Source organism: Bubalus bubalis, chromosome 20 (assembly GCF_019923935.1).
Source record: "Bubalus bubalis isolate 160015118507 breed Murrah chromosome 20, NDDB_SH_1, whole genome shotgun sequence".
In the NCBI taxonomy this organism is placed as follows: Eukaryota; Metazoa; Chordata; class Mammalia; order Artiodactyla; family Bovidae; genus Bubalus; species Bubalus bubalis.
Genome location: NC_059176.1, coordinates 36,160,045 through 36,186,407, shown reverse-complemented (window position 1 = coordinate 36,186,407; position 26,363 = coordinate 36,160,045). Strand labels below are relative to the sequence as shown.

General features: G+C 58.5%; 1 protein-coding gene across 2 annotated transcripts; it reads left to right on the top strand.

The window, feature by feature from the left end:
* The first annotated feature begins 1,466 nt into the window (after window positions 1–1,466).
* SEMA7A (semaphorin 7A (John Milton Hagen blood group)) lies at window positions 1,467–25,371 on the top strand. 2 transcript variants are annotated; one of them, XM_006046345.4, is made up of 14 exons: window positions 1,468–1,686; window positions 15,190–15,341; window positions 16,166–16,207; window positions 16,544–16,636; window positions 16,852–16,936; window positions 17,100–17,210; window positions 17,815–17,954; window positions 18,575–18,759; window positions 19,643–19,751; window positions 19,836–20,034; window positions 22,619–22,746; window positions 22,937–23,091; window positions 23,283–23,344; window positions 23,672–25,371. In XM_006046345.4, exons 1-14 carry the CDS (start codon window positions 1,515–1,517, stop codon window positions 24,031–24,033), a joined length of 1,995 nt encoding a protein of 664 aa, XP_006046407.4. In that variant the 5' UTR covers window positions 1,468–1,514; the 3' UTR covers window positions 24,034–25,371. The 2 variants fall into 2 exon arrangements, with proteins under 2 accessions (XP_044788875.2, XP_006046407.4); XM_044932940.2 differs by lacking the exons at window positions 15,190–15,341; window positions 16,852–16,936 and having other exon boundaries at window positions 1,467–1,686.
* Window positions 25,372–26,363: the final 992 nt, after the last annotated feature.

Below are 26,363 nucleotides of genomic sequence, written 5' to 3'. Positions count from 1 at the left end.
AATATGGAATGGTAAGGTGGAACATCCTGGTGATAACCTTTTCCTGGGGCTGTAGGCTGGGCAGAGGGTTGGAGCTGGGGCTGGGCCAGGGCAGCCTGTTCCCTGTCTTTGATGGTGCCTGTAGTGTGTGAAACAAGTCCAGCTAGGTGTGTGGGTCTTGGGGGCCCCAGGGCACCTCTGCTACTTCCTCCTCAACCTGTCTTCTCTGCAGGCAGTCCACATGAGGACAGACAGTCAGTAAGCAGTAGGTGGGGCTTCCCAGGTGGCGCTAGTGGTAAAAGAACCCGCCTGTCAATGCAGGAGACATAAGAGACTCAGGTTTGATCCTTAAGTCAGGAAGATCCCCTGGAGGACGGCATGGCAACCCACTTCGGTATTCTGGCCTGGAGAATCTAAGAGTTGGACACGACTGAAGTGACGTAGCACAGCGGAGCACAGCACAAGCACTGGGTAAGTGGATTTCCCGTCCATCGTTAGGTTGGGCTGAAGCAGAGGTGGAGGGTCAGGGTCCTGACTGGCTTGAGGGAGAGGAGACTCCTTTACAAAGGGCAGACGTGTGGCTCGGAAAAGATGAGCTGATGGCAGAGCTGCCTGGGCAGTTCAGATGACTGCAGAGGGATGTGGTCAGACCTGCAGGGGGTCACCACTGGGTTATCAGACAGCCTGCTCAGCTGAGCTCTGTGCATCCTGTGGACAGAGATCCCTTAAAGCTGGCCTGACTTTGTTTCCCCAGCAGTGAGTCCTGGGCATGCAAGATGCTTCCCTCTCTTTCTACTTGGGGAAGGGGCCTTCTTAATTATATCCCCCTCCACTCACATGGAAATGAGTTTGGATTTTCTGAGCATACACCAGCTGGCTGGGGGGGAGGCAGCCCAGAAGGCTGCTGGCTGGGGAAGGGAGGAGAGGGGAGGGGAGGGAGCCAGGCCAAGATGAAAATTCCGTGTTCTCACGGCAGAGCAAGGATGGGGCTCTGAGTGCTCCCCACAGATTATTGACCCTCTGCACAAAACCCTTGCTTAAGGAAAAGCTTCTTGCTTCTGTTTATAGGCTCAGAGGAGCTGTGTCCGCACTGGCCAGGCCCGTCCTCTGAGAACCACAGCTTTCAGGGTCCAAACACTTAGCTGACCATTAGTGAGGTTGTCTGAGCCCTCAGGAGAGGTCCTCCCTGACTTCTAGGCTAGGCCCTTCCCTTTATGGTGTGGGGGGAGCGACTCTAAGGTCCAGAGAAGGGACAGAACCTGGAGCTCATCACAGAAGACCGTAAGTCTGTCTTGCTCGCTGCCCACCCGGCTTCTGCCTGCCGGTGGAGTTGCCCAGAAAGAGGTGGTGTAGGTTTCCCTGGGGCGTGGGGGGGGGGGTCACTTGCATCCCCCCCCTTGGCTAGCCTGAGACGAGGGGCGGGGGGAGGGGCGGGGTGGGGTCAGGCTTTTGACTCCGCCTCCTCTCACTGGCTTCAGCTCTCGCTCGGGCGCTGGCTCAGTCTGGCTGCTCTCCGCCGTCGCTCCGCTCCGGGGATGACACCGCCTCCGTCCAGATGCACCGCCCTCGGCGCCCCGCGAGCCCGCGTTTCCAGCTCTCTGGCTCGGTCCAGGTTCCTGCTGTGGCTGCTGCTGCAGCTGGTCTGGATGGCCGCTGCCTCCCAAGGCCACTCGAAGAGCGGACCCCGCATCTCCGCTGTCTGGAAAGGTAGGTGGCGCCGCTCGAGCTGCGGGCGCGGGATCCAGTGCCGCGCGGGGCGGGTGCGGAGTGTGCGGCACCGGAGGGAGTGCGTGCGCGCGGCTCTGTGGGTCCCGGGCTGTCCCCGCCGGTAGCGTGTGGGTCTGGGTGAGTGTGTGAATGTGCGCGTGGCCACACCGGAGTGGGCTGTAACGCTGCGGCGAGCGAGCGGCGGGGGCCGGAGCCCAGCTAAGTCGCTCCAAGTCCGCCCGCAGCCGGGAGCCGCAGCGGCCGGGTGCAGGGGGACGAGAGGGCCCTCTTCTCGGCCCTAGGCACTTCCCGTCCTCCAGCGCCCGGGCCTCTGTGCGGGGGATCCTTTCTCCCGCCGGGACCCCCACCCGGCTCTACCTTCCAGAGCTGCGGGCTCTAGCTGCGTGCGGGGGAGCCAGTGGGGCCGGCAAGGGGGCGCGGACCCTTTGCCGCCGCCGCTGCGCTCGGGCTGCGGGAACAAAGACCCCGCTGCCTGCCCCCGCCCCCCGCCCCAGCCCCAAGCGCGGGCCGGGTAAAGGGGTGGGCACCCTGTGGAGAGCCCGGACGAGGTGCGGTGCGGAGGCTTCGGGCACCCGGGCGCTGCCTCTGCAGTGCTGGGACCAGCCGCTCCCCCCTTGTCCGCACGTGGCAGTTGTCACAGGGCTCGGCGCCAGCGTGGGGGCAGTGCCCGATGGGTGGGGCGCGGCCATTGGGACCCCCAGGTAGAGGATCTGGGGAAGGAGTACAGCTTTTAGGCCCTCCTGGTTATGTGAACTTGGGGGACCGGAGTCTCCCCCGGTGGCGCCTCAGTTTAGACCACTGTACGTGGGTCGGAAAACCAGCTGGGTGGTTTGAGGGGTTTTCTGCCTCGAGGGGCTGAGCTCCCCTCCTCTGCAATGCACAAAAATGCTTCCCCACCCCCCTACCACTGGGCTCTGTCCCCATGTTCGGCGTCGGCGCGGCCCCCCTGCGGTGGTGGTGGACCGGCAGTGGGGGTTGGGGGCCTGGTAGATTTGGCCCCTCCGGGAGCTCTTTGATGCCTGAGGCGGTTTGCAGGGATTGCCAGAGCCTGAGCATTATCTGGGGCAGGTATTCTTAGCAGAGAGAGAGAGAAAAAAGAAAAACCCACTCCAAAAGCAAGTGGCCTGAACTGCTGCTGCAGTGGATGGAATGTGACTCGCCCAAGGTCACTGTGCATTGTGTGAGCTCACATTGCAGAAAGGGGGCTCTGATCTGGCAGGGACCAGAGCTTGTTCTGAGTTAGGAAGTGGAGAAAGATTTAGGCCGTTTCTTGGCCATGAAGAGGGTACTCTGGGGGCCAGCTCTGTAGCCAGACAAAGATATTCCTGGTGCAAGTGGAGTGGGGCATCTGGACCCCTGACTATCCACTTAAGGTGGACACCAACATGCCCCTCAGTCATACCAGCTCTATCCTGGGCTCTCTCTTCCTTCTCAGCATCCTTTTCTTTCCTCAGTCTGCTTAGCTGTCTTGGACAGCACGGCATTTGTGCACTTTGAAGGGGATGATGGCCACATGTGAGTGTTCTAAAATCTCCCCCTGCCTAAGTGTTCTGAAATCTCCCCTTGTGCCAAACCCCTTGCCTTTGGTTCGCTTTTCCCCATCCCCCAGTCTTCCCAAGATACCCTTTCACACACATACTTAATGCACACCCACCTTTTAGCACTTAATGCTGCCTTCCCATCTCGTCGGACACTTGGTTCCCACCCTGAGGCTATTTAAAACTGTTTTCTGTCCTCTCACCCACTTTCCAAAGTGCTCTCTCCGCTGCACGCAGTTCAGTATTGTAGCCACACTGGCCGTGCCCTCTGTTGGGTAATGCATTATTGACCCCCAACTTGGGTCTGCCAGCCCCTCACCTTTCATGGCCAAGGGCAATCTGTGGTCTTCTTCACTGGTGCCAGGCACCCCACAGGCCAGACAAACCCTGCCATCCACCTGTCCCCCAGGACCACCAGCTGGTAATGGTATGCCTAGCTGACAGCTGCCTCCTATTTCCCGTGGCGTGACACATGGCAGTCGGACAGGAATGGGCTTGGGCAGGGCGAACCCAGGAGTAGGGTGAGAGGAGGACCCTCCCAGCCTTGCTGGAGGCCTAGGTCCCTGTATACCAGTGGGGTGAAGGGATGGGGGCGGCGGCCTCCAGGAATGACTAGACCAAGGATAATGGTGGTTCTGGAGCTGCTTTTCCGTGAGGCCTAAACTGGGGTTTTAATTATAAGCCAGGACAAGTGTGAGGACTGGAATGGATATAGAGGGATCTTTCTCTGTCATTTATTTTCTGCCACTTGAACCTCCAAGTCCTAGGGGATGATTAGATAAGGGAGTTCTGGGAAGGTCCCAGCCTGCTCTTGTTAGGGGGGTTGATGCCTCTCCAGCCTGATAAAGGTTGGCCCAGAGCAGCTCTGGACAGAGTGAGGGATGTGCTAGTCCTGACCTCCCAGTTGCCCTTGAGCTCTGTACTTGTCTCTGACCCTCAGAGCTTGTCGGGGCTCTGGAGTTTTTCCCCCTAGAGCTGTCACTGAGACAGGGGCCAGTCAAGGGTGTGACTTTGTGGACTTTACCTCCCTGCAGCAGGACCTGGTGGGGAGTGGTTTGCAGGTGAAGGCAGGAGGTGGGCATGCTTGTGTACCCCTCTCGCATTCCATCCCTGGTTGAAGGAGATGGAGAAGACCCAGAAGACCCTGATCTCCAAGGTCAGAGGTGAGCCAGCTTGTCCACAGCAAGAAGCAGAGCGCAGTCTCCACTTATCCAGCTGGTTCTGCCATCTCCCTTGTCCAGTTAAAAAACAGGATGTTATTGTTGACTTGGCAGCTGCTGGGGGAGCCATTATGGGGCCACTCCCCAGGGTGGGGGGTTGTTGTCACCTCTTTTAGGGGATGAGGTCACAGCTGGGGCTCCCCAAGCATCACCATTTCCAGTGGAAATCCTTGCCCCCTTGGGGACTCAGATGTATTTATCACCTTCAAGGTGAACTCCCCTTGCAGAACAGGGCTGGGGTAGGGGGGACAAGTCCCAGGAGGAAGGGGAGTTTCTAAGCTGGGAGAGATGCTTGGTGATGTCATCGGGAGTTTCCTGCTCGCTCTGTGGTCCCCCTTTCTTGAATAATGAAGATTCTAAGAGTAGGCTGGGATGTAAGAGATCTGGCACTGGCTCAAGATGACCATGATGAGGGAGAAAGAGATGGGAAGTTGGAAGCCTGGTTCTGGACCCAGCTCTGATGATTTTCTGTGTGTCTCTGGGCAAGTGCTTGACTTTTTCTGAGCCTCAGTTTCCTCAAATTTCCAAAGCAGGTGTTAGTCGCTAAATCGTGTCTGACTCTTTTGCGACCCTGAGAGCTGTAACCCGCCAGGCTGCTCTGTCCATGGGATTTCCCAAGCAAGAATATTGGAGTGGGTTGCCGTACCCTCCTCCAGGGGATCTTCCATGACTCAGGGATTGAACCTGCATCTCCTGCATTGCAGGTGGATTCTTTACCGCTGAGCCATCAGGGAAGCCCAAAGCAGATGTAGGAAGGAGCTGGTGGTTCAGTGATAAAAGAATCCACCTGCAATGCAGGAGATGAAGGTTCAATCCCTGGGTCATGGAAGATCTCCTGGGGGAGGGCATGGCAACCCACCCAATATCCTTGGCTGGAAAATCCCATGGCAGAGAGCCTGGCAGGCTACAGTGCACAGGGTTGCAAAGAGTTGGATATGACTGAAGCGACTGAGCACATCCTTGTCAGAACACTAATCCCTTGCCTTTCTGGGGCAGGAGGAGGAGTGGTTTCTTCAAACCCAAGCAGTGAGGAGAAACCAAAACCTGGGAAGTCAGGGGAACTCCTTTAGTTTTCTGTTCTTTCCTATCATTTTCTCTCATAAATTGATGGCTGATCAGCTGGAGGAAATGGCTCATTTGGTTCGTAACTCCAGGGGTGGGCATAGTAATTCAGTATTTTTGGCATTTATCATTTGCTGGGGCCAACCTTGTGCTGGTCCTGGGCCTAGGGAACCAGGGATGAGAAACTAGATGAGTGCATAGGCTTCTCTGTGTAGATGAGGAGACAAATAGGCAAGTCAAGCTGCAGTTACAATGCGGCATGTCAGGGCCTGTCACAGAGGGCAGCTGTGGGGGTCAAGGAGGTACCTAATCCAGCCTGCATAATCAGAGAAGGCTTCCTGGATGAGGTGATAGCTCAGGATGGTACGTGGAATAGGAGCCAGCTTGAGAGGGGAGGGACAGGAGGAAGTACCCTGGTATGACAGGATTTCAGACCCCAGAACTTGCAACTAGGATGAAGGAGAGGCAAGGAGCTGTGTGGAGGAACATTGAGTCAGCCTGGCCTCGGGGCTCCAGGAGGGTTTCTTTTGGGGGGGGGGTGTCTGAGCTAGGCCACCTGGCCTTCCACAGCCAGCCCAGCAGTAGGAAGGAAGGACCATGGTGGGCAAAGAAGACCTCCCTGTGTCGTAGCTCCCTGATGGGAAGCTGGGGCAGGGTCCAGGGACCCCAGAGCTTTCCTGCTGGCTCCTGACCACAGGTGCTGTCCGGGTGAGGAGGCCCAGTCCTCAGCAGAGATGCTTCACGGGCTGAGGGGCTCGCCCAGCGTCAGCCAGGCCCTGCTGGTGTGGGAGGTGCAGATGGCCTTCCTCTGCCCAGCTTCCACTTCCAGGAACCTTCACCTCCTTCCCGGGGGTGGATCACTACCCAGGCTGGGTGCTTGGGAGAAGCAGGGAGAGCAGGACGCCCTTCTTTGAGGAAGGCTGGGCCAGGACCCCTGATGTGCAGGTGGGAAGCCGAGGCTCAGCCTCCGGGGTGGGACCCAGTGGCCTGCAAGGGGCAGTGGTAGAGTGGGTGGCCCCGAGTTTTCAGCGCAGGCCCCAGCTGACGTCCTGTCCTCCACCCCCAGTGCCACTGCCGGGCAGTCTGGCTGTCACAAGGGGCTGACAGCACTTCCTCTGCTCTAGTTGACAGCTCTGTTCCTCCTTTCTTGGCTTCCTTTTTTGGCCAGTCCTGGCTGCCCTGGAAGCCACCTCTCTCCAAGGGTGGGGGAGGAAGGGGGTCCTCCTAGAGCAGGGACTGTGGCCCCCAGATGTCAGAGGACTTGGGCTTCTCCCTTTCCTAGCCAGCCCAGGCTGTGAGGGACCGTTTCATCCACCCCTTTCTTGTTCCCGATGGTCAGTCAGCCTCCAAGCCCTTTATTGCACCCCAACCCCACCTTGGCCACAGATCTTCCCTCAGCATTCCCCTCTCCCCATGCTCTCCTGCCTCAAGGCCATTGCCCTGCTGCCCGTTGCCCTGCTGGTCATTCCTCCAAGCTCCCAGCTCAACCCCCTCCTTCTTTCTGTTGGTTCGATCTCACTTCCTCCAAGGAGCCTTCTTGGATGACTAACTCATACAGCCTGATGTCAGAAAACAAACGTCAGAGGTCAACTGGGCTAACCACTCATTCCACAGATGGGGAAACTGAGGCCAGAGAAGCCAGGGACTGGCCCAGCATCACCCAATGAGATGGGCAGAGCCGGGACCAGGGCAGTGTCTTCCTCCCAAGACTGTCCTTGGCCTCAGCTCTTGGCCTCCCTCCACTTGTCTGTCTGTCTTCATGCTATGGCTCCCCAACCCCATTTCCAGTTCAGCTGGACCCAGACTCTCCCTGCCCCAGGGCTATCTGCTCCTGGGAGCCTTAGCAGCTTGACCTCCTCCCTTTAGGACCTTGGATTTGGGCCAGCTCCACGCACTCTTCTGGTCTTTTCCTCGGGGCAGCTGGGCCTCAGGTCCTGGGAGCAGGTTGATCTGTGTCACGGTGTGGACTAATCGGGGTTTAACCGTCACGGCAGCTGGGGATTAGGCTGAGGCTGCCGCGTGTCTGCACCCCTTCTGCCAGTCAGGGGTGGGGCTCTAAGCCAGCACCCCTGGGGGCAGCCTGCACGAAGTGGGGCAGCTAGTCCCCGCTCTGTGCCTAGGTCTGTGTTCCGTCTCTTTTCCGGTGAGGGCAGAGGAGAGGTTCTGGGTTTGCCCTTGGAGGGCCTGCTGGTACCTGGAGAGGTGGGCCTGCAGCCTGTGACTAGAGAGGGCACCTGGGGAGGTCAGGAGCCTGGTGCAGCCAAGGACTGGGACAGGAAGTGAGAGCAGGAAGGGTCAGTGTGGGGTGGGGCAACTGGGGACGACTGCCTGGTAGAGGAGGAAGAGCCAGGCTAGACAGAGAAGCAGGGACGTGGAGTGGGGCAGAATGTGGCATAGATTGCTGCTTGTATCCTTGTCTTCTGGGCCCGCGGCTCTTTGCCAGCCTAGTGACGGAGGAAGGTACCCTGTCGATGGCCCAGGAGCCTGTCCTAAGGTGTCTCCGAGTCTGACCTTGGGGTTTGGCCTACCCTAGTCCTGCTCCTTTTTAACGTCCTCAGCTGCCCGCACTTGCCCGTCCTGACCTTGGATTGGCCCCGGGGACTGGGCTTCACCTTCAGGACCCCACAGTCCAGGTGAAATTCCACCAAACAGTGTGATCTGAGAGAAGATGGTGTGTGCCAGATGGTGTATAGAACAAGGTCAGAGGCAGGACGGAACTGTGAGGCCTGGAGCAGTCTTGGACACTTCCTGAAGCCGGCGGGAGGAGGTGGGGGAGAGGGGGATTGAGGCTAGATCTTCAAGCCCAGGTAAGACCGTGTGCACAGAGAGAAGGGGAAAGGCAGTCGGGAAGGGAGAGCGCAAGCGAAGGGGTAGAAGTGGGAGGCGGAGAGGAGCAGAGACGGGCGGGCCTTGACTGCCCAGCGGAGGAGTTGGGCCCTGCCGCGACAGGCAGTTGGGACCCGTGGTGGGTTCTTGAGTTGGGAGGTAGAAGCAGTGTTTTTTTTTTTTTTTTTTTTTTTTTTTTTTTTTTTTTTTTTTAACCAGTGCAGGTTGGGCTGGAGCCTGGCTGGTTGGATGGTAAAGAAGAGTCTCTGAGCACACCCTCCCTTCGCTATAGCCTGCCCACACTGCACTGTGCTTCTATTCTGGGCAGAGATCATGGGATGCTTGTGTACTGGTCAGCACGCAGTGCGGCACACACGCCCAGGTCCCTAGTCCCTGCCTCCCTCAGGCCTGCACACCCACGCTCACTTACACACACTCTCTGTAGGGCATCGTGGAGAGAGGTCAGGCATTCATCGGGCAAGTAGCCTCTGACCCGGTTCCACCCTCTCTGGTCCTCAGTCTCCTCATTTGTATGAGAGAGGCTGACCTAGAAGCTTCCAAGGGCTCACCTATGGAGCCCAGTGTAATAAACACAGATTTCAGACTCAGTCTGCCTGAGTGTCAGCCTCCACACCACCAGTGAGCTGGGTGATCTTGGGCAAGTTACTCAACTTCTCTGTGTCTGGCTGCCCTCATCTGTAGAACGTACAGGGCATAAGAAAAGAAGCTGCGTTCGAAGAGGTCAGTGATGATTGAATGAGTTAATACATCTGACACTCGAGTACTGCCCGGCACTTAGTAAATTTTGTGAAACAGTTAGGTGGGGGTATCATCATTGTCTGTGTCATCTCCCCCTTTGGCATTTCTGATTGCTGATGAATGCAGCCCTGGCAGCCTGGCCCCTGCCAGCTCTCCCTAACTGCCCATGCTGGCTGGCTGCCCTTGCTCTCTGACCCCTCCCTCCTTCCCCTCTGGCCCAGGCTAAGGCTGAGCTAAGGAACCTTCTGTTTCTCAAGGCCCCCTGTCCTGCCTGCCTCCTCCCATTTGGGGTGGTTTAGCCATCCTTTGCCCTCTCCCTGATCCCTACTCTGGCCCTGGGCCCAAGGGCAGGCCCAGGGCTTTTGCCTATCCTCTCCTTTGAAAGAGCCACCACCTGACTTCAGCCTCACGCTGGGGCTTTTAGAACCCGTTGAGCTGAAGAACCGGTGGAATCCAGGCAGAATCCGGACAGGACGTGGCTTCCCGCCTTCCCTGGGCTTGGAGCCTCCTCCCCTGTCTGGCTGGGCCTCTGTGCTAGCCTTCCCTGAGCCCCCAAATCTATCTTGGTTCAGCCCCGCCCCCGGCACACACTCAGTGTATTCTCCACACTGCTCCTTACCTTCAAGACTTTGCCCCAGCTGGTCTCTCCAGCAAGCCAAGCCTTCTGGTCCTTCGAGAACAGTGGTGCAGTGCAGAGAGCACACAGCCCTTGGTGGCGTGGAAGGCCCTTAGTTTTACTCTCTGTAAAATGGGCATGCAGGTGATGTCCTGCCTTCTTTGCAGGGTGATTTGGGGGGATTTGGTGAGCTAGTTGGTGGAGGCAGATGAGGATGTGGTTTCATTGCTGCCTGTGCCTTCAGAAAGCCGTCTCTGACTTATCCAGTACTCACAACCCCACACTTTCCCCCAAATGCCCCCAAGCTTAACCCCGAGTGTTTTGTTCCAAGAGTCACTGCTGCTGCTGCTGCTGCGTCACGGTGGGTCATATAGCCTAGACCTTAGCGAGTACCAGCCCCTCCAATCCACTGAGGAGGAAGCCACACTCAGGAAGGCCCAGTCCCTGGTCAGGTCACGGCCACCCAGCCACCTGGCTGCCACAGGGAGCACAGAGAGAACCTGGGCTGAGTCCGTACGTGAGGTATGCTTCCCTGCCACCCACGGCTGACCTTGGTGGGTGGGAAGACCCTCCCCCGTGGCTCAGCACACAACTCACTGTTCCCATGGTTGATAAAGTGAGGCACCCCTCCCACGACCCTGAGTAGCGCCTCAGGGGTGCCACCTGCCCCAGCACACCAACTCTGTGGCAGCTGTCTGGAGCCCTGCCTTGCCGAGGGTCGGCAGCACCCCAACAGCACAACCCTTCCTTAGCACAGGCCCATGCCATCCCATAAACTGGGCTTATGGATACAAGGAGTGGCTTCCCGGGCCCTCTTCCCTGCCACTCTGCGAGAGGCAATGATGATGAAACATTTGTTCCTTTGCCCCTCACCTCTTTCAGTGGAAAGGTTTCTGTCATTCAGAGTCCTACCTGGAAGGATGGTGGGTGGGCGATCCCTCTAGTTACCAGGTCAGTGACTTTTCCCTTGGCCAGCAAGGGAATGTTGGGTAGAGAGCAGGAGATGACACAGGGCGGCCGAGAGAAGGGGATGGACGGCTTTGGAAGATCAGGATACTCTCACGAAGTGCAGGCTGTGGTCCTGGGCTGGAGCAGGGCGATGAGCTCCAGAAACCTGAGCCGCTGCCTGGCCCTACTCTGTCCCCCTTGTTCTGTGTCCTGGGCCAGTGGCACCGTCTCTCTGGCCCCCGGGCCCCTCAGCTCAGCCATGTTCCCTTCCCTTCTCCTTGACCTGTGGGCTTCCACAGGATGGTGAGCCTGAGGGCTAATTCCTGGGCCCTGTGTGGGCCTTCCCTCTTCTTCCTCTGGCGAGGGTGTGAGGGGGGTCTGGTGATCCAGGGTGGGGCCCGACTATGGGTGGAGGCTCCTGACAGCTGTGGTTGGTCCTCCAGTCGGAGGGTGGCCTGGCTCCTGCCCCGTGCCCCGGCCTCCCTGGCTGCCTGCTGCAGGCACTCCCTGCTGGATACCGCATTCCTGCCATTCTCGGAGCCCGCCCCATGCCTGCTCTCAAAGGGCTCCTTGAGGTTAGCATTCAAGGCCTGTTGGGTCAGTGGGTCAGCTTGGAAGGCTGTCCTTGTCCAGACCGACTGTGGGCCCTTCCCTTGTTGCTCCCTTCACAGATAATGCCACTGCCCCCCGTCCTAGTGGCCACTCCCCGTCCCCTGAGCAGCCCTCTTTCATGGGCAGTGAGGATGCGGGGACGGTGAGGACCAGAGGGTGACAGCACCCAGCGCTGATGAGGAAGAATGATGCTCCAGCAGGCAGCCCCGCTTTAGGAAAACCCCCTCCACAGAAGGTCACACTTGTCCCAGACAGTCGGTTGCTGGTATTGTGCTGGGAGGGTGGGGGCCACCAGAGGGGTCAGGTCTGATTGGTTCCCACAGGATTCGAGCCCCAGGGATGGCCTGGCTGGGGGCCTGATGGGGGAGGGCTGCCCCCCTGACACCCAGCCATCTTCTTGACCCTCATTTCTATCTGGTGCTGGGCCTAGTGAGGAAGGTGGGGGCTCAGGGGGCCACGGAGTCTAGCTGGGTACAGGGCAGCCTGAGTGTGCCCTTTCTTGGTCCAGAAGGAGCCAGGATTGGCAAAGAATCACATGGGGTTACGGGGCTTGTGCCTGGCTTGCCTCTGGGGCCATGCCTATCCCGTGTGTCCCAAGCCCTCTCCCCTGCCTGAACCCCTGGTTATTCTGGGAGCTTTTAGCTACCACTTAGTCAGCCACTAATGCGTCAGGCCGGGGAGTGAGGGGGGAGACACGGTGCCAGACGGTGCTCCTTTTAGACTTCCAGGATAGGAAGTGGGGGTGTGCGCGGTGCTGGTCAGACAGGGCGACCTGGGGTGGGGGGAATGCTGGAGGAGATCTGTGGATCTGTGGATCCTGGCCCTGCTCATTGGAAAGAGAAGGCAGCTCCGGAGACTGAAGGGCAGAGGGTTGGTGTAGCCTTGGTCCCCCACCTTGCCCTTCCCCACACTGGGGGCTTCAGCCCCCCTTCCCCATTCTCCTCTCTTTAGTCTCTCTACCCACCACACAGCTTCCCCACCTTTGCTCAGGCTGTTTCCACTGCCTAGAATTCTCTTGCTGCCTGTTTCTGATCCATCTAGCATAGGTCTGTCTGCCTTCTCCATCCTTTTGGATTCCTAAGGAAGCAAGAAGACATATTTAGGGATGCAAAACTGAATCTCTTTAGGAGCAGGCCCCGGCCTTGCTCAACCCCTGCTGGAGTGGAGCCTTGAATGCCACCCCCTCCCCTCTTGGTGCCAAGGGGCCACAGATCCTGGCCTCCAAGACTTGGTGCTGCCTTCACTTCCAGGCAGCCCTCCTGCCCCTGAGCCCCCCAGCCCCCGCTCCTGTGACCTGAACAAAGCTTCCTTTCATGTATTCATCGAGCTGCTGCCGCTCAGACACTTCCCCTGCACAATCAGGCCCTTTGAGGGCCTCAGGCAGTGCGGGAGCCGGGCTGGGGTAGGGAGCGAGCCAAGGCCTCGTCCTGGGGCCGAGCTGGTGCCATCTCTCCCATACACATCACCAGGCGCAGAGCTGGGAGGGGCAGGGGCCTCGGGGTCAAGGGAGGCAATGCTCCTGGGCTCCTGTTTCTTCCGTAAGATGAGGTAAGCAGTTCCTGCCTCCCTCCCACTCCTGACCCCAACAGCCACAGCCAGGATTTGAGCACAGCGGGGCTCACGCTTGCAGATCTGTGCAGGGCTGTCCTGTCATGCTATACCCAGCAGCACCCCCATACACACCCAGCAGCCCCCCAACCTCCATGCAGCCCTCACCCTCCCTGTGTGTTCTCAGCGATACCTTGTGAGCAGCCCGGGGTCTGTACCAGTTTCGCTTGAGCGCCATGGAGACTTGCTTTGGTGTGGCTGTTTCACCCCTCCAACTGGGTTCCAGGGTAGGGCCAGACCTCCCTGCAGAGCTTGCTCTCCAGGGCCAGGCCACGGCTCTCCCATCAGACTAGACCGCCCAGGCTGTTTCCCATCAGACTAGTCTCCTCCTCACTTGGATGGCCCTGTGACCCCAGACACAGGCTCCCTCAGGGCCCCTCCTGTGCCCCTTCCTCCACGACTAGGGCTGAGCATTGACTGTGCAGACCCCTCCTCTGAGGCTGTGAGCTGAGGCGACTGTTTGGAGGTGGCCAGTGTGACCTGAGCCTGGGGCTCCTCCCCTTTGGCCTCTGGAAGGCCTCAGATCTCAGGTTCCAGTCCCGTGCCTTCAGGCCCAGACAGGTAGCTTTTTCTGGCCGCCTGGCCATCTCGGGGAGTAGGTGGGGAGCTGGGGCTACAGACTGTCTCGATTCCGGGTTAGGCTGCGGGGCCGGTGGTGGCTGCTCAGGCTGCGGGTGAAAGGGGAGCCGGAGCCAGGGCGCTGAGTCAGGAAAACCTTGTGTCTCTCCCCAGCACTCCAACACTCTAATTTTATCCCAGCTGCTGGGGAAGGGGAGCCTGCCAGCCCTGGCTGAGCCCTCACCAGGTGAACCCAAGGGCCGTGAGCTCAGCGTTTCTCTGTGGCCCGCAGTGCTGGCGTCTTCATGAACGTTCCTGTCTACCGACACTCAGTCTGGATGAGCCAGAATCTCCTGCCTCCAATGCGACCTTGAGCTAGAGTGTCCCTGAAGGCCCTCGGTTCTGGCCTCTATACAGTGAGCTGGGCCACAGCTGAGGTGGAGTCTGAGAATAGCCCACTTGCCCTTGTGACCTGGCCATGCAAGAATGTATCTTAAGGAAAGGGAGTGAGAGTGGAGAGGGTGGGCGTTGCAGGGTGGATAGGGCGCTCTGTCCCTGCTGAATGCAGAATCAGGAGGAATGGCTCAAATGGCACCGAGGGGGACTGGGGGCAAAGTCAAGGACAGGGCAGTTCTTTTCTGTCTGGGCTGAGGGTGTCCTGCTTGGGTGTCACTGCCTGCTGCCCTTGAGTTTGCTGCAGCTGAATAAACAGTGATCAGGCTGAGGGCATGGGCTGGTCGGAGGTGGGATGATGCTAGTTATGGCTGATTGCTGGGGGTGCCGCCACAGGCTGTCCCATTCCTGTAATTTAGCCCTGCAACCAGGACGACCTCAGCGATGTCACCGGAGATGAGACATCTTCTCCCTGGAGGCAGTGGCTGCAGAAGGTTTCTTTTTTGGGCAACACTGTCCCAATCAGCCCTTCTACTTAAAGGCCCAGGCTATGCTCCGTGAAGGGCCCCCATCCCAGAGTTGTGGGGAAGTAGGGGCTGGTCATCCCCCCGGGAGTGAGCTGGCATCCTTGTGAAACCAGGCCAGGGCAGTCCAGGGCAGAGTTCAGCTTAGGGGCAGAAGCTCTGGTCCCTGGCCTGCTACTGCCCATGTGAGTTTGGGCTGCCCCTCTCTGGACCTTTGTTTTTCTATCTCTAAAATGGGAGGAACTGGACATTAAGATTCCTTTCTGGCTCTTGATCCTTACTGACCTGCTCACTCAGGGGATAGGGTAGGCTGGAAAGGGTCAGAGAGGGCCTCCTGAAGGAGGGGAGAGGATTCCGAGCAAAGTGATTCCTGCGAGCCTGAACTGTCCATGGGGTTCTTAGAGGCCTTGCTACCTGAGGGAGGTGGAGGTGACTGCTTGCTCTGTCCTAGGCAGCAGAGAGCCTCAGAGCAGAGTTGGGGGACCTCCTTTCCAAGCCCAGCCCTCTTGGGAGCAGCAGAGTGTGTGTGTGTGGGGCGTGGGGTGGGGGTGGGGGGGGTCGGTTCTCCCCAGGGGTCCTTAAATTCTGTCCTGACTCTGAGGTCACACATATTGTAGGGTAGGGGCCTTGGCTTTGGGGTGAGCTCAGCTGGTTGCCAGCCCCTACCAGAGGGCTCCTCTCATTTCCTGCTCACAGCTCTGAGTCCAGTGTCTCCATAGCCAGCTCCAAGCCCTCGTAGCTTGGTGGATGCGGTGTGCGTGGAGGGCAGGCCGGGATCTTCCAGCCTCAACATTTTCTGCCTATTGTCTTTTCCTTAGGCCATGCAGGGCAGGACCATGTGGACTTCGGCTCAACTGAGCCACACACGGTGCTTTTCCACGAGCCAGGCAGCTCCTCCGTGTGGGTGGGCGGACGCAACAGAGTCTATGTCTTTGACTTCTCCAAGGGCAGGAACGCCTCCGTGCGCACGGTGAGCCTGGACCCTCTCCTGCCCGCTTCTCTCTTCTTCCTTCCCCATCTTCTTTTGATTGACTGATTGGTTGATTGTTTTGGCTGAGCTGGGTTTTCCTTGCTGCGTGCGGGGTTTCTCTCGTTGAGGCAAGTGGGGGCTGCTCTTTGTGGCGGTACGCGGGCTTCTCCTTGCAGTGGTTTCCCTTGTTTTGGAGCACGGGCTCTAGGGCATGGGCTCGGTAGTTGTGACACACGGGCACACAAAATTAGTTGCTCTGGGGCATGTGGGGTCTTCCCAGACCAGAGATCGAACCTGTGTCCCCTGCATTGGCCTGTGGATTCTTAACCGCTGGACCACCAGGGAAGTCCCTTTCTCCATCTTATCTCCTTTCTGGCCTTGGTGAGAGGCCTCAGGGAATCCGGGGGAGCTGGCATGTCTTCCAGAACTGGTCAGCCCCCTATTATACTCCATAAGTGGTGTCTGGGGAAAGGCTCCATGAAAGTGGTCCTGACTGGCCTGGGTGCTGGAGTGATGTAGAGACAGGCATGGAGCTAACAGGCCTGGCCGGGTGGGGAGTGCTGACTAGGGAGGCCTAGCAGGAAGCCGGCCTCCCAAACCCTGTGACCCTGTCTTGTGAGATTTCTGGGCTGGCCCGTGAGCTCTGGGCTTTGGCTCTGTGTATCAGGCTGAGTAGCCTGTGTGATCTTGGGTAAATCACTCCCCTTCTTGAAGCCTTAATTGCTCATCTGTCAAACGAGCCCATCCTGAGGATGCATGGAAAGCAGTTGGGGGCATCTTGCCCCTGGCAGGTGGACTCACATCCCCCCTCCCTGTTCCCCCAGGTGAACATTGGCTCCACCAAGGGGTCCTGCCGGGACAAGCAGGTGAGTGTGGAAAAGGGAGTGCAGAGAGCAGGCTGGGCCCCTTGGAAAAGCCCCTAAGAGTCTGAGGAAGGAGGCCTGGCTGTGTCTTGGGAGCCGCAGTCTGGGGGGAGAGAGGTAGCCCTGTCCTAGGGTTCCTGGCCTGAGCAGGAGACACTCCTTCCCTAAACCTGTCCTCTGTTTTTAGGGGGGTGGGAGTCAACTGCACCCACTCGGGCTCTCCTTAGAGATACCTCCTGGGCTTAGATTTCTGAAGCCTTCTTTCCCAAGACTGAGGGTCCTAGTGCTAGGCCTGCCAGGGCCTCAGACCAACTTCTTGCCTTCTGCCTTTCCTGGCAGGACTGTGGGAACTACATCACACTCCTGGAGAAGCAGAACGAAGGGCTGCTGGCCTGTGGCACCAATGCTCGGCGCCCCAGCTGCTGGATCCTGGTGAGGAGGCCCCTCCCTGTGTGCCTGGTCAGCTCACCCTTGTCTGGGTGGGCTTCTGCCCCCCAAGGTGGGAGGAGGAGGGGGAGCGCTCTGAGGCTGGTCTCGTCTTGTACAGAGTTCCTGGGAGGATGGGGACCCTGGCTGAGCAGCTGGCACCCATGGGAGGCAATGACCATGGGACCACGTGGCATTCTGACCCTCTTGGTCTCCCCCAGGTGAACAACTCTGTGGAGTTTCTTGGGGAGAGGAAAGGTTATGCACCCTTCAGCCCGGATGAGAACTCCCTGGTTCTGTTTGATGGTAGGGCCATTTGACGGTAGGGCCGTGGCTGGAGCATGCGGGTGCCCCGAGGGCAGCTGCGCTGGGCTGGGGGAGGGTGGTCAGCTCTGTGCCTGGTCCAGGCCCCGTGGAGGGGCTTCCAAGAGCTGCGTGCGCTTATCTGTGGCCCTCCCACTGTGCCCAGGGGACGAGGTGTACTCTACCATCCGGAAGCAGGAATATAATGGGAAGATCCCTAGATTCCGCCGCATCAAGGGTGAGATCGAGCTGTACACCAGTGACACCGTCATGCAGAGTGAGTCAGACTCCCACTGGGCTGGGCTGCGCTGGGCCGACGAGGGTGTGTGAATGCTCAGGGGTCCTCATGTTTCTGGGGAGTCTCCCTGAGGGCCACTGGGGCCACAGGCCATCAGGAAAGTGGGAGCTGGGTGCAGCCCTGAGATGAGAGCCAAGGAGGTGGGCCTGGCCAGGAGCAGGGGATAGCAGAGGTGAAGATGTGGGGGCAGAATGGGCCTGACACCCTCTGGAGACAAATCAGAGGAAGCCCCAGACCCAGTGCGGGGTCCCCGGGAGCCACAGCGTGTCCTTCTGCTGAGCTCATGTGGAGCCACACCCATTCCCTCTTCTACCAATTAGGCAGAGGTGACATAGAGGCCCCAGGGACTCCTCCCAGTCCCTAGGCATGAAGTCATTGCTCCTGGGCCAATGACATCTTTGTAGGAGAGGGCAAAACAGGTGAGGGGTGGGGGTGCAGAGTCTCGGCCCCCTTGGGGTGTTGGACCTGGCATTCTGAAGTTTATTCCTGGTGTGATTGGACATGGGTTTATTTGTGCAGACTCAGAGGCTGGGTCCTCTGAGAGGCTCCCGGCCTCACACCCGTTCATATCTGTCCCCGGCAGACCCACAGTTCATCAAGGCCACCATAGTGCACCAAGACCAGGCCTATGATGACAAGATCTACTACTTCTTCCGAGAGGACAACCCTGACAAGAATCCCGAGGCCCCGCTCAACGTGTCCCGAGTGGCCCAGCTGTGCAGGGTGAGCCAGAGCAGGGTGGGCAAGCGAGTGTGTCTGTGCCTGAACAGGAGTGAGTGAGTGTGTGAATACCTGTGTGTGTGCAAGTGTGCGAGGGAGTCTGTGGGACTGTGGGAGGAAGAGGGTGTGCACAGGTGGGTCGGTGCATCTGTGAATGGGTGGTGATGGTTGGGATCACGTGCATGTGTGAGGGTGTGCACAGGTGTATATTCATGGAGAGTGTGTACGGGCATATGCATGGGAACAAGAGTGTGTTGACATTGTGTGTTTCACCTGCGTGAAGATGCTGGGTTGTGTAGGACTGTGTCATGTGTGTGAGTGTGAATGTGTAAGAGTGGGCAGACGTGTGTCTGAGCCGGTGTGCTCGGTGGGGACCTGACCCCCGCACCCTGCAGGTCCCCACTGTGGGCCCTGTGCCCTGGGTCAGCCAGGCCCGCCACCTGGAGCCTGGCCTGAGTCGTGGGGCAGCCCAGCCTTGCCCCTTGGCAGGTCCTGGCTCCTTGCAGGGCCTCTTTTCCTCCTCAGAAACCTGGGTGCTGGCCTTCCCGGCATCAGGTGCCCCAGGTGTGTGGAGCAGCCCAGGCAGGTGCTGAGGGACCTCCCCCTCCTCTCCTCCCTTCCAGGGGGACCAGGGTGGTGAGAGTTCACTGTCGGTCTCCAAGTGGAACACCTTCCTGAAAGCCATGCTGGTGTGCAGTGACGCCACCACCAATAAGAACTTCAACCGGCTCCAGGACGTCTTCCTGCTCCCCGACCCTAACGGCCAGTGGAAGGACACTAGGGTCTATGGTGTCTTCTCCAACCCCTGGTGAGTGGCCTTGTCCTGGGGCTAGGCTGGTGAGTGTCCAGTGGGGATCAGAGCACTTGGGGCCTGCCAAGGGGATGGCTGATATGGCAAGCGCAGGGATTCCAGGCTCAAGGGACGAGGCTGTTGCTGGGCCTGGGTTGGGCGGACGCAGTGCTCAGGGGGATGTGTATGCTGGTGCGTTTGTGAGTCTGTATAGATGGCTGTGTGCACACGTGCCGTATGCATGCTCATGGCTACTGGGCCTGTGTGTCCACCAGCTGTGTACGCAGAGTGGCTGCTGGGCCCTGGGAAAAGGCTGCCGAGGCCTCTCAGGGTGCTGGGTGCTATTACACCTGCTCAGGCATTGCTTGTGCCTGATAATTCACACCTCTTAATCACTCTCATTGATTGAAAACAAGATAGGCCTAAGTGCAGGGTGTGTGTTTGAGGGTGGGGGCAGGGTAGGGAAACCAAGGCCCTGTTCTGGGGCTCCCGTGTGCATGGACCCAGCGGGCTGGGAGGAGGATGGGGTTCTGGCCTCTGTGGCCATTAGCATCCCAAGGATGCGCGTGTTGGGATTCCTCCTGCCCTGGGCTTGACCTCTGAACTCAGTGATTCCGTGACAGAATACAGGTTGTGGTTTTGTATTGCAAAAGAGAGAAATTAGGCTGAACTTCCGTCCCTCCCTCTTTCTGTCCTGCCTCTCTCCTTCCTTCAGTGGTATTTGCTAACACTCAGGCACTGGCCTTGGCCTCCAGGAGGGTCCCTGCTGTCACAGAGCTCGAAGGCCAGGTGGCTTGGTCGCAAGGCTGTAGTTATACTCCATCTGGTGCGGGGCTGGCCTGAGTGAGTGGAGGTGAGCGGTCCTGGGCCTCCCACTGAGGTGGTCTCTATGTCCCCCCAGGAACTACTCAGCTGTCTGCGTGTATTCCCTCGGTGACATTGACAAGGTCTTCTGCACTTCCTCACTCAAGGGCTACCACTCGAGCCTCCCCAATCCACGGCCTGGCAAGGTGAGCAGTGACACCCGCCATGGCCCAGGCCGCGACCCCATCTCCCAGCCACCCCACTGATCTGGACCTGTTCTCCTCGCCCAGTGCCTCCCAGACCGGCAGCCGATACCCACAGAGACCTTCCAGGTGGCCGACAGTCACCCTGAGGTGGTGCAGAGGGTGGAGCCCATGGGGCCTCTGAAGGCACCACTGTTCCACTCTAAGTACCACTACCAGAAAGTGGTTGTCCACCGCATGCACGCCAGCAATGGGGAGACCTTCCACGTGCTTTACCTAACCACAGGTAAGGGGCTACCCAGGACCCCCTCTCCAGTCTGCTTGGTTAAAATGAGTATAAAGAGTAATGTCATTAACATCTGGTTGGATAGTTATACCTGGAAGGGAGAACTGAATGGCTAAGAGCTGTCAGGAGTTAATATGTGTAGCTGTGAAAGAGTCAATCAGTGAGGGCTTCCTGGAGGAGGTGGGGCAGAGGGAGGAGGGCATCGAAGGCTGGAAGGTACTCGGATTCAGAGGCAGAAATGTGGTGAGTGTGAGCAAAGCTGGGTGTAGCTTGGTCCAGCACTCTGACTCCTGAGGATGGTAGGAAGAGATGTGGAAAGTCAGGTGGAAGGGCCTGGTCCCAGGTGTCCTATGGGCCTCTGCTAGGCAGAGTGAGGAAATTGGCTCCTCTTGCTGTCTTTGAGATTATGCAGGTAAGAGGAACCATCTTCTGTGGGATGCAAAGAGTTTCGTGAGATGTGAGGAAGGGCCTCCAGACGGCAGCGCCTTTGCAGGGTCTTGCGGAGGACTGCCGGGCCACCTCCTCTTCCCTAGAGGGGCTCCCTCTGGGAGTGGGGTCTGGCTGGCCCCAGAAGCAGAATAGAACGTTCTGAAAGATGAGCCTGCATCCCAGAAGGTCATTGGCCGTGAAGAAAACAGCCCTGCGGTGGCTTTAGAGCAACTTCCTGGTCCCAGACTGTGGGCGAAGATGCTCTGGGAGCAATAGGCCTTCCTTGGGACTGGGTAGTGGTGCCATCAGAAAAGCAGTGTCTTCCACAGTGTCTAACACCTCTGGGGTCATGTAGTCTAGGCCTCAGGCAGCCCCCTCAATTGCACATACTGCCCCATGTGACTTCCGGCTGTTGCTTCACCTTGGGGTTTTCTCAGGGTCATGGTGTTCTCATTGGTGTTTTGGCTCTTAGGAGTCTTGGGGAGAGTAATTTCCCGTTCACAGGCTTGGCTTCTGAGTTGTGAGATCCACCGCCCCTTGACTCCTTCATTCGTCCTGGCTCCACCCACTGACCCCTGTCCTTGCTCTGCTCTAGCAGCAGATGGCCCGGCTATTGTGACCAGCCAGCAGGATAGAGCACTGGGGTGTAGGCGGGGTGACGATGTAGGACTGGCAGCAGGAGCCAGGACAAGGCAGGCTGGTCCTGGGCTGAGGGAGCTGTAGGTTCCCTTTCTGCAGACCTGGAAGCCGATGCACTTGAGTGATGAGGGCATTTGTCTCGGTTCTTCCTTAGGGCCATCAGAGAGATACCGTTTTGGAGTTTGCAGCATGAAGGATTGGGGCTGGATGGGAGATAGGACTTTCTGAGCCTTCTGCAGAGAATGGAAGGCTCTTACAGCTGGAAGAAGCTATGGGAGGTTGTCACTGGGCTGTGTGGAGGTGGTGAAGGGCAGTGTGGGTGTGAAGGTAGTGCGTGGGCTGGAAGCCTGTCAGGCCAAGGGAGCCAAGGACCACATCCCAGAACCCGCAGAGGGGGGATCATGGACACTTAGAGGTAATGTCCCCGGCAGGCAGTCATCTGATCGTCTGACTGCTTTTTTGGGGCAAGTGATGCCCTGGGAAATTGGGAGGGAGGGAAAGGGAGGTAGGCTATTCTAGAAACTGGGACAGCCAGGGAGGTAGGATTGGGAGGACTCAGGGGTCAGGATGCCCGTTAGTCCCCGACAGGAAGGAATGGAGAGAGCTCCGGGCTCTGAGGCAGGCAGCCTAGTAGATGACCTTGGGATCCCCTATGTGGAACCTAAGGTCCTTTTCAGGTCCAAGATTTTAGAAAAATAAAAAAATCCCCTAAGACTGCATATGCAGTATGGAATCCTGGAATGGATCCTGAAACAGACAAAGGACATTAGCGGAAAAACCCGTGAAATCCCAATAAAGTCTGTAGTCGACTTAATCATAACAAAGCAGTGTCAACTGCTCGGCTGTGACAAACCCCACAGTCATACAAGGTGCTAACCTTCGGGGAGACTGGGCGAAGGGTATATGGGAACTCTGGACTGTCTTTGTGACTTTTCAGTACATCTGAAATTATTCCAAAATAAAAGGTTTATTTTAAAGAAAGCACATCCGAAAGAATCCAGGAAACAGAAGAGGTTGGAAGGGTCTGGTTCTGCCTGCTCTGGGTTCCAGTCACCAGTTGTGTGACCTTGAGCAAGTTGCTTGGTCTTTGTGAGCCTCATTTCCCTTCCTTTGAAGTGGGGATGTTGATACCCGCCTCCCAGGGGAGTGGGGGGTTAAGTGAAGTACTGCAACTGATGCTTATAGCTGGAGGCTGGGCAGTGCTTGGGCACATGGGGCTGCTGGCTCCCTTCTTCGTGCTCCGGCTTCCCCTTGCGGCCGTGGGGAGCCCAGACCCTCCTGGGATGGCCTCCCTGGCCCAGTCTTGGAAACTTCTTGTGATATCTTTGGGCCCTTAAGACCCTCCCCAGTCATGCTGTCCTCTCCCCACCCCACCCCAGTCCTCTGACTCTTGCCTGAGCCTTGACTTAAATAGCCCTGCCCCCCTGTGTCTTTCCTGGTCAGCTCAGCCCAGGGGGAGGCTACCTGGCTCTGCAGCGGGGCTCCCGCCTGCTGACCCTCTGGTCTTCACCCGCAGACAAGGGCACCATCCACAAGGTGCTGGAGCCGGGAGAGCGGGAGCCTGGCCTTGTCTTCAACATCCTGGAGATCCAGCCCTTCCGCCATGCGGCCGCTATCCAGGCCATGTCACTGGACGCTGACCGGGTGAGCCTCCCCACCCTCAACCCGCCCTGTGGGGCCAACGTGACCTGAGGACAGAGCCCTTCTGTGTGTGACTCGCATGTCCTTTTCAGGGTCTCTGGGCCCCTGGGCCTGCCAGGCAGCTGGACCTCAGCCTGGGGGCTTAGAACTCAGTTGGGGTCCCTGACCTGACTGGTCATTTTTTTCCTTCCAGCGGAAACTGTATGTGAACTCCCAGTGGGAGGTGAGCCAGGTACCCCTGGACCTGTGTGAAGTCTACACCGGGGGCTGTCATGGCTGCCTCATGGCCCGCGACCCCTATTGCGGCTGGTACCAGGACCGCTGTGTCTCCATCTACAGCTCCCAAGAGTATGTTGGCTGGGCCCCCTGCTCCTAGGAGAAAGTGGACACGGCAGTGGTGCTTGGTGGGCGACGTCCCTTCTGGCCAGACCCTCCTCCGGGTGGGCAGCACTGCTGCTGCTGGTCGGGGGCGAGAACAGGGAAGGGGCTGAGCCTGTGGCCTCCTGTTTTCTTAGCCTCTCTCTTCCTTCCAACTCCAGGCCAGTGCTGCAGTCCATCAGTCCAGTCGACCCACACAAGGGCTGCCCCAACCCGAAGCCAGGTACCTATCTGGCCCAGCTCAGAGGCTGGAGTCCAATGCGGGTGGTACATTCGTGCCCCAATTGCCCTGTCCGAGGGAGGCCAAGTCTGGTCCTGGGGGCTCCAGACAGGTGGGGCAGGACAGTCCTATGGAAGGAGCCCCCTTGGTGTGGGGGTTCTACAAGGAGTCGGGTGAGGGAGGCAGGGGAGAGTAAGGAGGAGAAGCGGGGCTAGTTTCCCCGTGTTCATTTAGAAGCCTTGGCCTTGTAGCCCTATCAGTGTGGGAGGACACAGCCTGCCCTGGGAGCCCTCAGCCGCTCCTCACAGCTCCCTCCCCCTCGCTCCCCAGAGCAGGCCCCGCTGCAGAAGGTTTCCCTGGCCCAGAACTCCCGCTACTACCTGAGCTGCCCCATGGAGTCCCGCCATGCCACCTACTCCTGGCGCCACGAGAACAGTGTGGAACAGAGCTGTGAGCCCGGCCACCAGAGCCCCAACTGCATCCTGTTCATCGAGAACCTCACGGACCTCCATTACGGCCACTATTACTGCGAGGCCCAGGAGGACTCCTACCTCCACGAAGCTCAGCACTGGGAGCTGCTGCGCGAGGACAGCGCCATGACCTCACAACTGCTGGGCCACGCCTGCACCCTGGCCACCACCCTCTGGCTGGGAGTCCTGCCCACGCTCATTCTTGGCCTGCTGGTCCATTAGAGCGTCACAGGGCCGGGTGCGCTGCAGGCTTCTGCAGCCCTGAGGCACTAGAAAAGTTTCACACCCAGAACCGGCTGGGTCCAGGAGCTCCTTGTCCACCATTTCTTCCCAGGGGGACTGCGTAAACCTGACGGGGGACACCGGGCCTGCAGATGGCCAGCCGCAGGCGGCTGTTGGGCCCCCGTGGGGCGAGGGTGTTGCGGGCCACAGAACGCAGGCTGTGACTCTGAAGCTGGGGCCTTGATGACCCAAGACTATCTTTTGGAGATTATTTTTCAAAAACTCCTCCTCAAACTGATGAAATGCAGTGATGCTCTTGGCCTCAGAACCTGTGGGCCAGAGTGGGGTTTAAAAAGATGAATGGGGCACCCCATCTCTGGACCTTAGGGCTGAGGCCCGAGTCCTTCTGGACTCATTAGACCCAGATCGCCCCCTCATTCTCCCTCCTGCAAGGACTCGGGGACGCTAGTGTTCCTGCAGGCCCAGGGCTGCCCTCTGTGACCTCACTAGACCTGGGTCTCTCTAGGCAGCTGCGTTGCATGTTTATTGAAGGATGTTTGCTTTCCGGACGGAAGGACGGAGAAAGCTCTATTTTTATGTTAGGCTTCTTTCATGTATAGCTACTTCTGACTGCATCCGTATGAAATACCAAAACTACATGCGGGGTAGGGTGGGGAGGGAGGGGCTGGGGGAGGGATGGGTCATGGGGGGCGGGGGGGGGCTCGGTCTACGGCTCCTGGGAATGGGATGAGAGTCCAGGGATGGGCATGGGTTTGAAGAGAGAAGCATGAGCTGGCTCTGCCCTGGGAGCCCAGTCTGAAGGGGATGTTCATCCATGCCCCTGGTTGGGGTGGTTGCGGGAGGGGGTGGGATGAGGGAGACAGGGGAGAATGAAGGAGAAAACTGAGCCCTAGGTTCACCGTGTTCATTTCAAAGGAGGAGCCAGGTCCTCAGGGGGAGGTTTCTAGGACTCTGCCCTTGGCATTGGGGGTTGGGGGGCGGGGGGGTCCCCTCCCCTCCCCTCCCCTCCCCTCAGCCCCCTTCCCCAAGGGCTGTGCTTCCATGCTCCTAGCCTCCCACCTTCAGCTCAGGACATGTTATAACTTAGGCTAAACTGTGAATTCCTGTAGGGACGGCCTGGGCCAAGCTCTCCAGGTGGGCGGCTCTGCCCCCAGCCCTGTCCATGGATTTCAGCAGAGAGCTGGGCCCTTCTCTGGCTGTGTCTGGCCAGCCTGGGGCAGGGCCTGGGGCTGGTGGCCTTCCAGCTTCGGCCCCTGCATCTCTTCTCAATGCACTTTAATAATGTAACATATTACTAATAAACAAGCTATTTATTTACCTGTGTCTGCTCCTTGCCTTCCACGCCATTCTGGTCGGGGTGAGGATGGGGGTTCCTGTTCATGACTCAGCACCTTCTGCCCCTGTGAACCTCACCCCCTCTCCCAAGAGCCTTGGAGCTGAAGGGCTCATGGTTAGCGCGAGGCAGGAGTGAGATCTAAACCCACAGCTTTCCAGCACTGCTCTCCCTGTCAGGCAAAGACCTGGAGCCCAGACACTCCTGCACCCAACCTTTCCTCACCTCAGGAGCCAGCGTTTCCCCTTCCCAGCCTCCACTGAGCTCCTGACCTGACCACTTCCCTGGGGAGGCCTAGCCATGCTAGAAACAGCCTCTGGCCTCCCTGCCTTCAAAGGGCTCATTCTGGGAGATAAAGCTGATCAAATAAGACCCTGTGGAAGAAACCTGTGGTGATGGAAGTATCTGGGGAAGAGGAGAGAGGGCAGGTGAGGTGGTGGGGCCAGCAGGCAGGCAGGGGTCAGTATGTGTGCAGAGGGGGTGGCTCCAGCCAGGAGGGACTGGTGGGCAGGCTTGTGTGCTAAGCGAGCTTGGCTTTTCAACCCCCAGGGCAGTGATAGTACTGGGGTGGGATTTGTGCCTTAGAAACGCTTGAACTCCCTTCAAGATAAAGCCCATAGGTTTTAAAACCCCGAAGGACGTGTGAAAAGGGGTTCCCTGAGGCGGGGGTGGGAGATGGGGAGGGGAGCTAGGGGGCTGTTCATGGGGATGGTGGACAGAACTCTGAGAGGGCCAGAGATGGAGGGTGGGGGCCTGGGGAGGCGTGCAGAGAGGGACCCAGGCCTTCTTCCCTCCCCCTCCTTGGTTCCCCTCCCTCCCGCCCCTCATGCAGGCTTTTGGAGATTTCTTTTTGGCTGTGCCATGCAGCATGTGGGATCTTCCCCCACCAGGGATAGCACCCGTGTTCCCTGCATTGGGAGTGCAGAGTCTTAGCCACTAGACTGCCAGGGAGGTCCGATCCAGGCCTTTTGGGATT

Coding starts and splice junctions, on each gene's coding strand:
- SEMA7A (XM_006046345.4), top strand. CDS start 1,515: ATGACACCGCCTCCGTCCAGATGCACCGCCCTCGGCGCCCCGCGAGCC. Junction 16,208..16,543: donor GGTCCTGCCGGGACAAGCAG/GTGAGTGTGGAA, acceptor CTTTCCTGGCAG/GACTGTGGGAACTACATCAC. Junction 23,092..23,282: donor TCCATCTACAGCTCCCAAGA/GTATGTTGGCTG, acceptor TTCCAACTCCAG/GCCAGTGCTGCAGTCCATCA.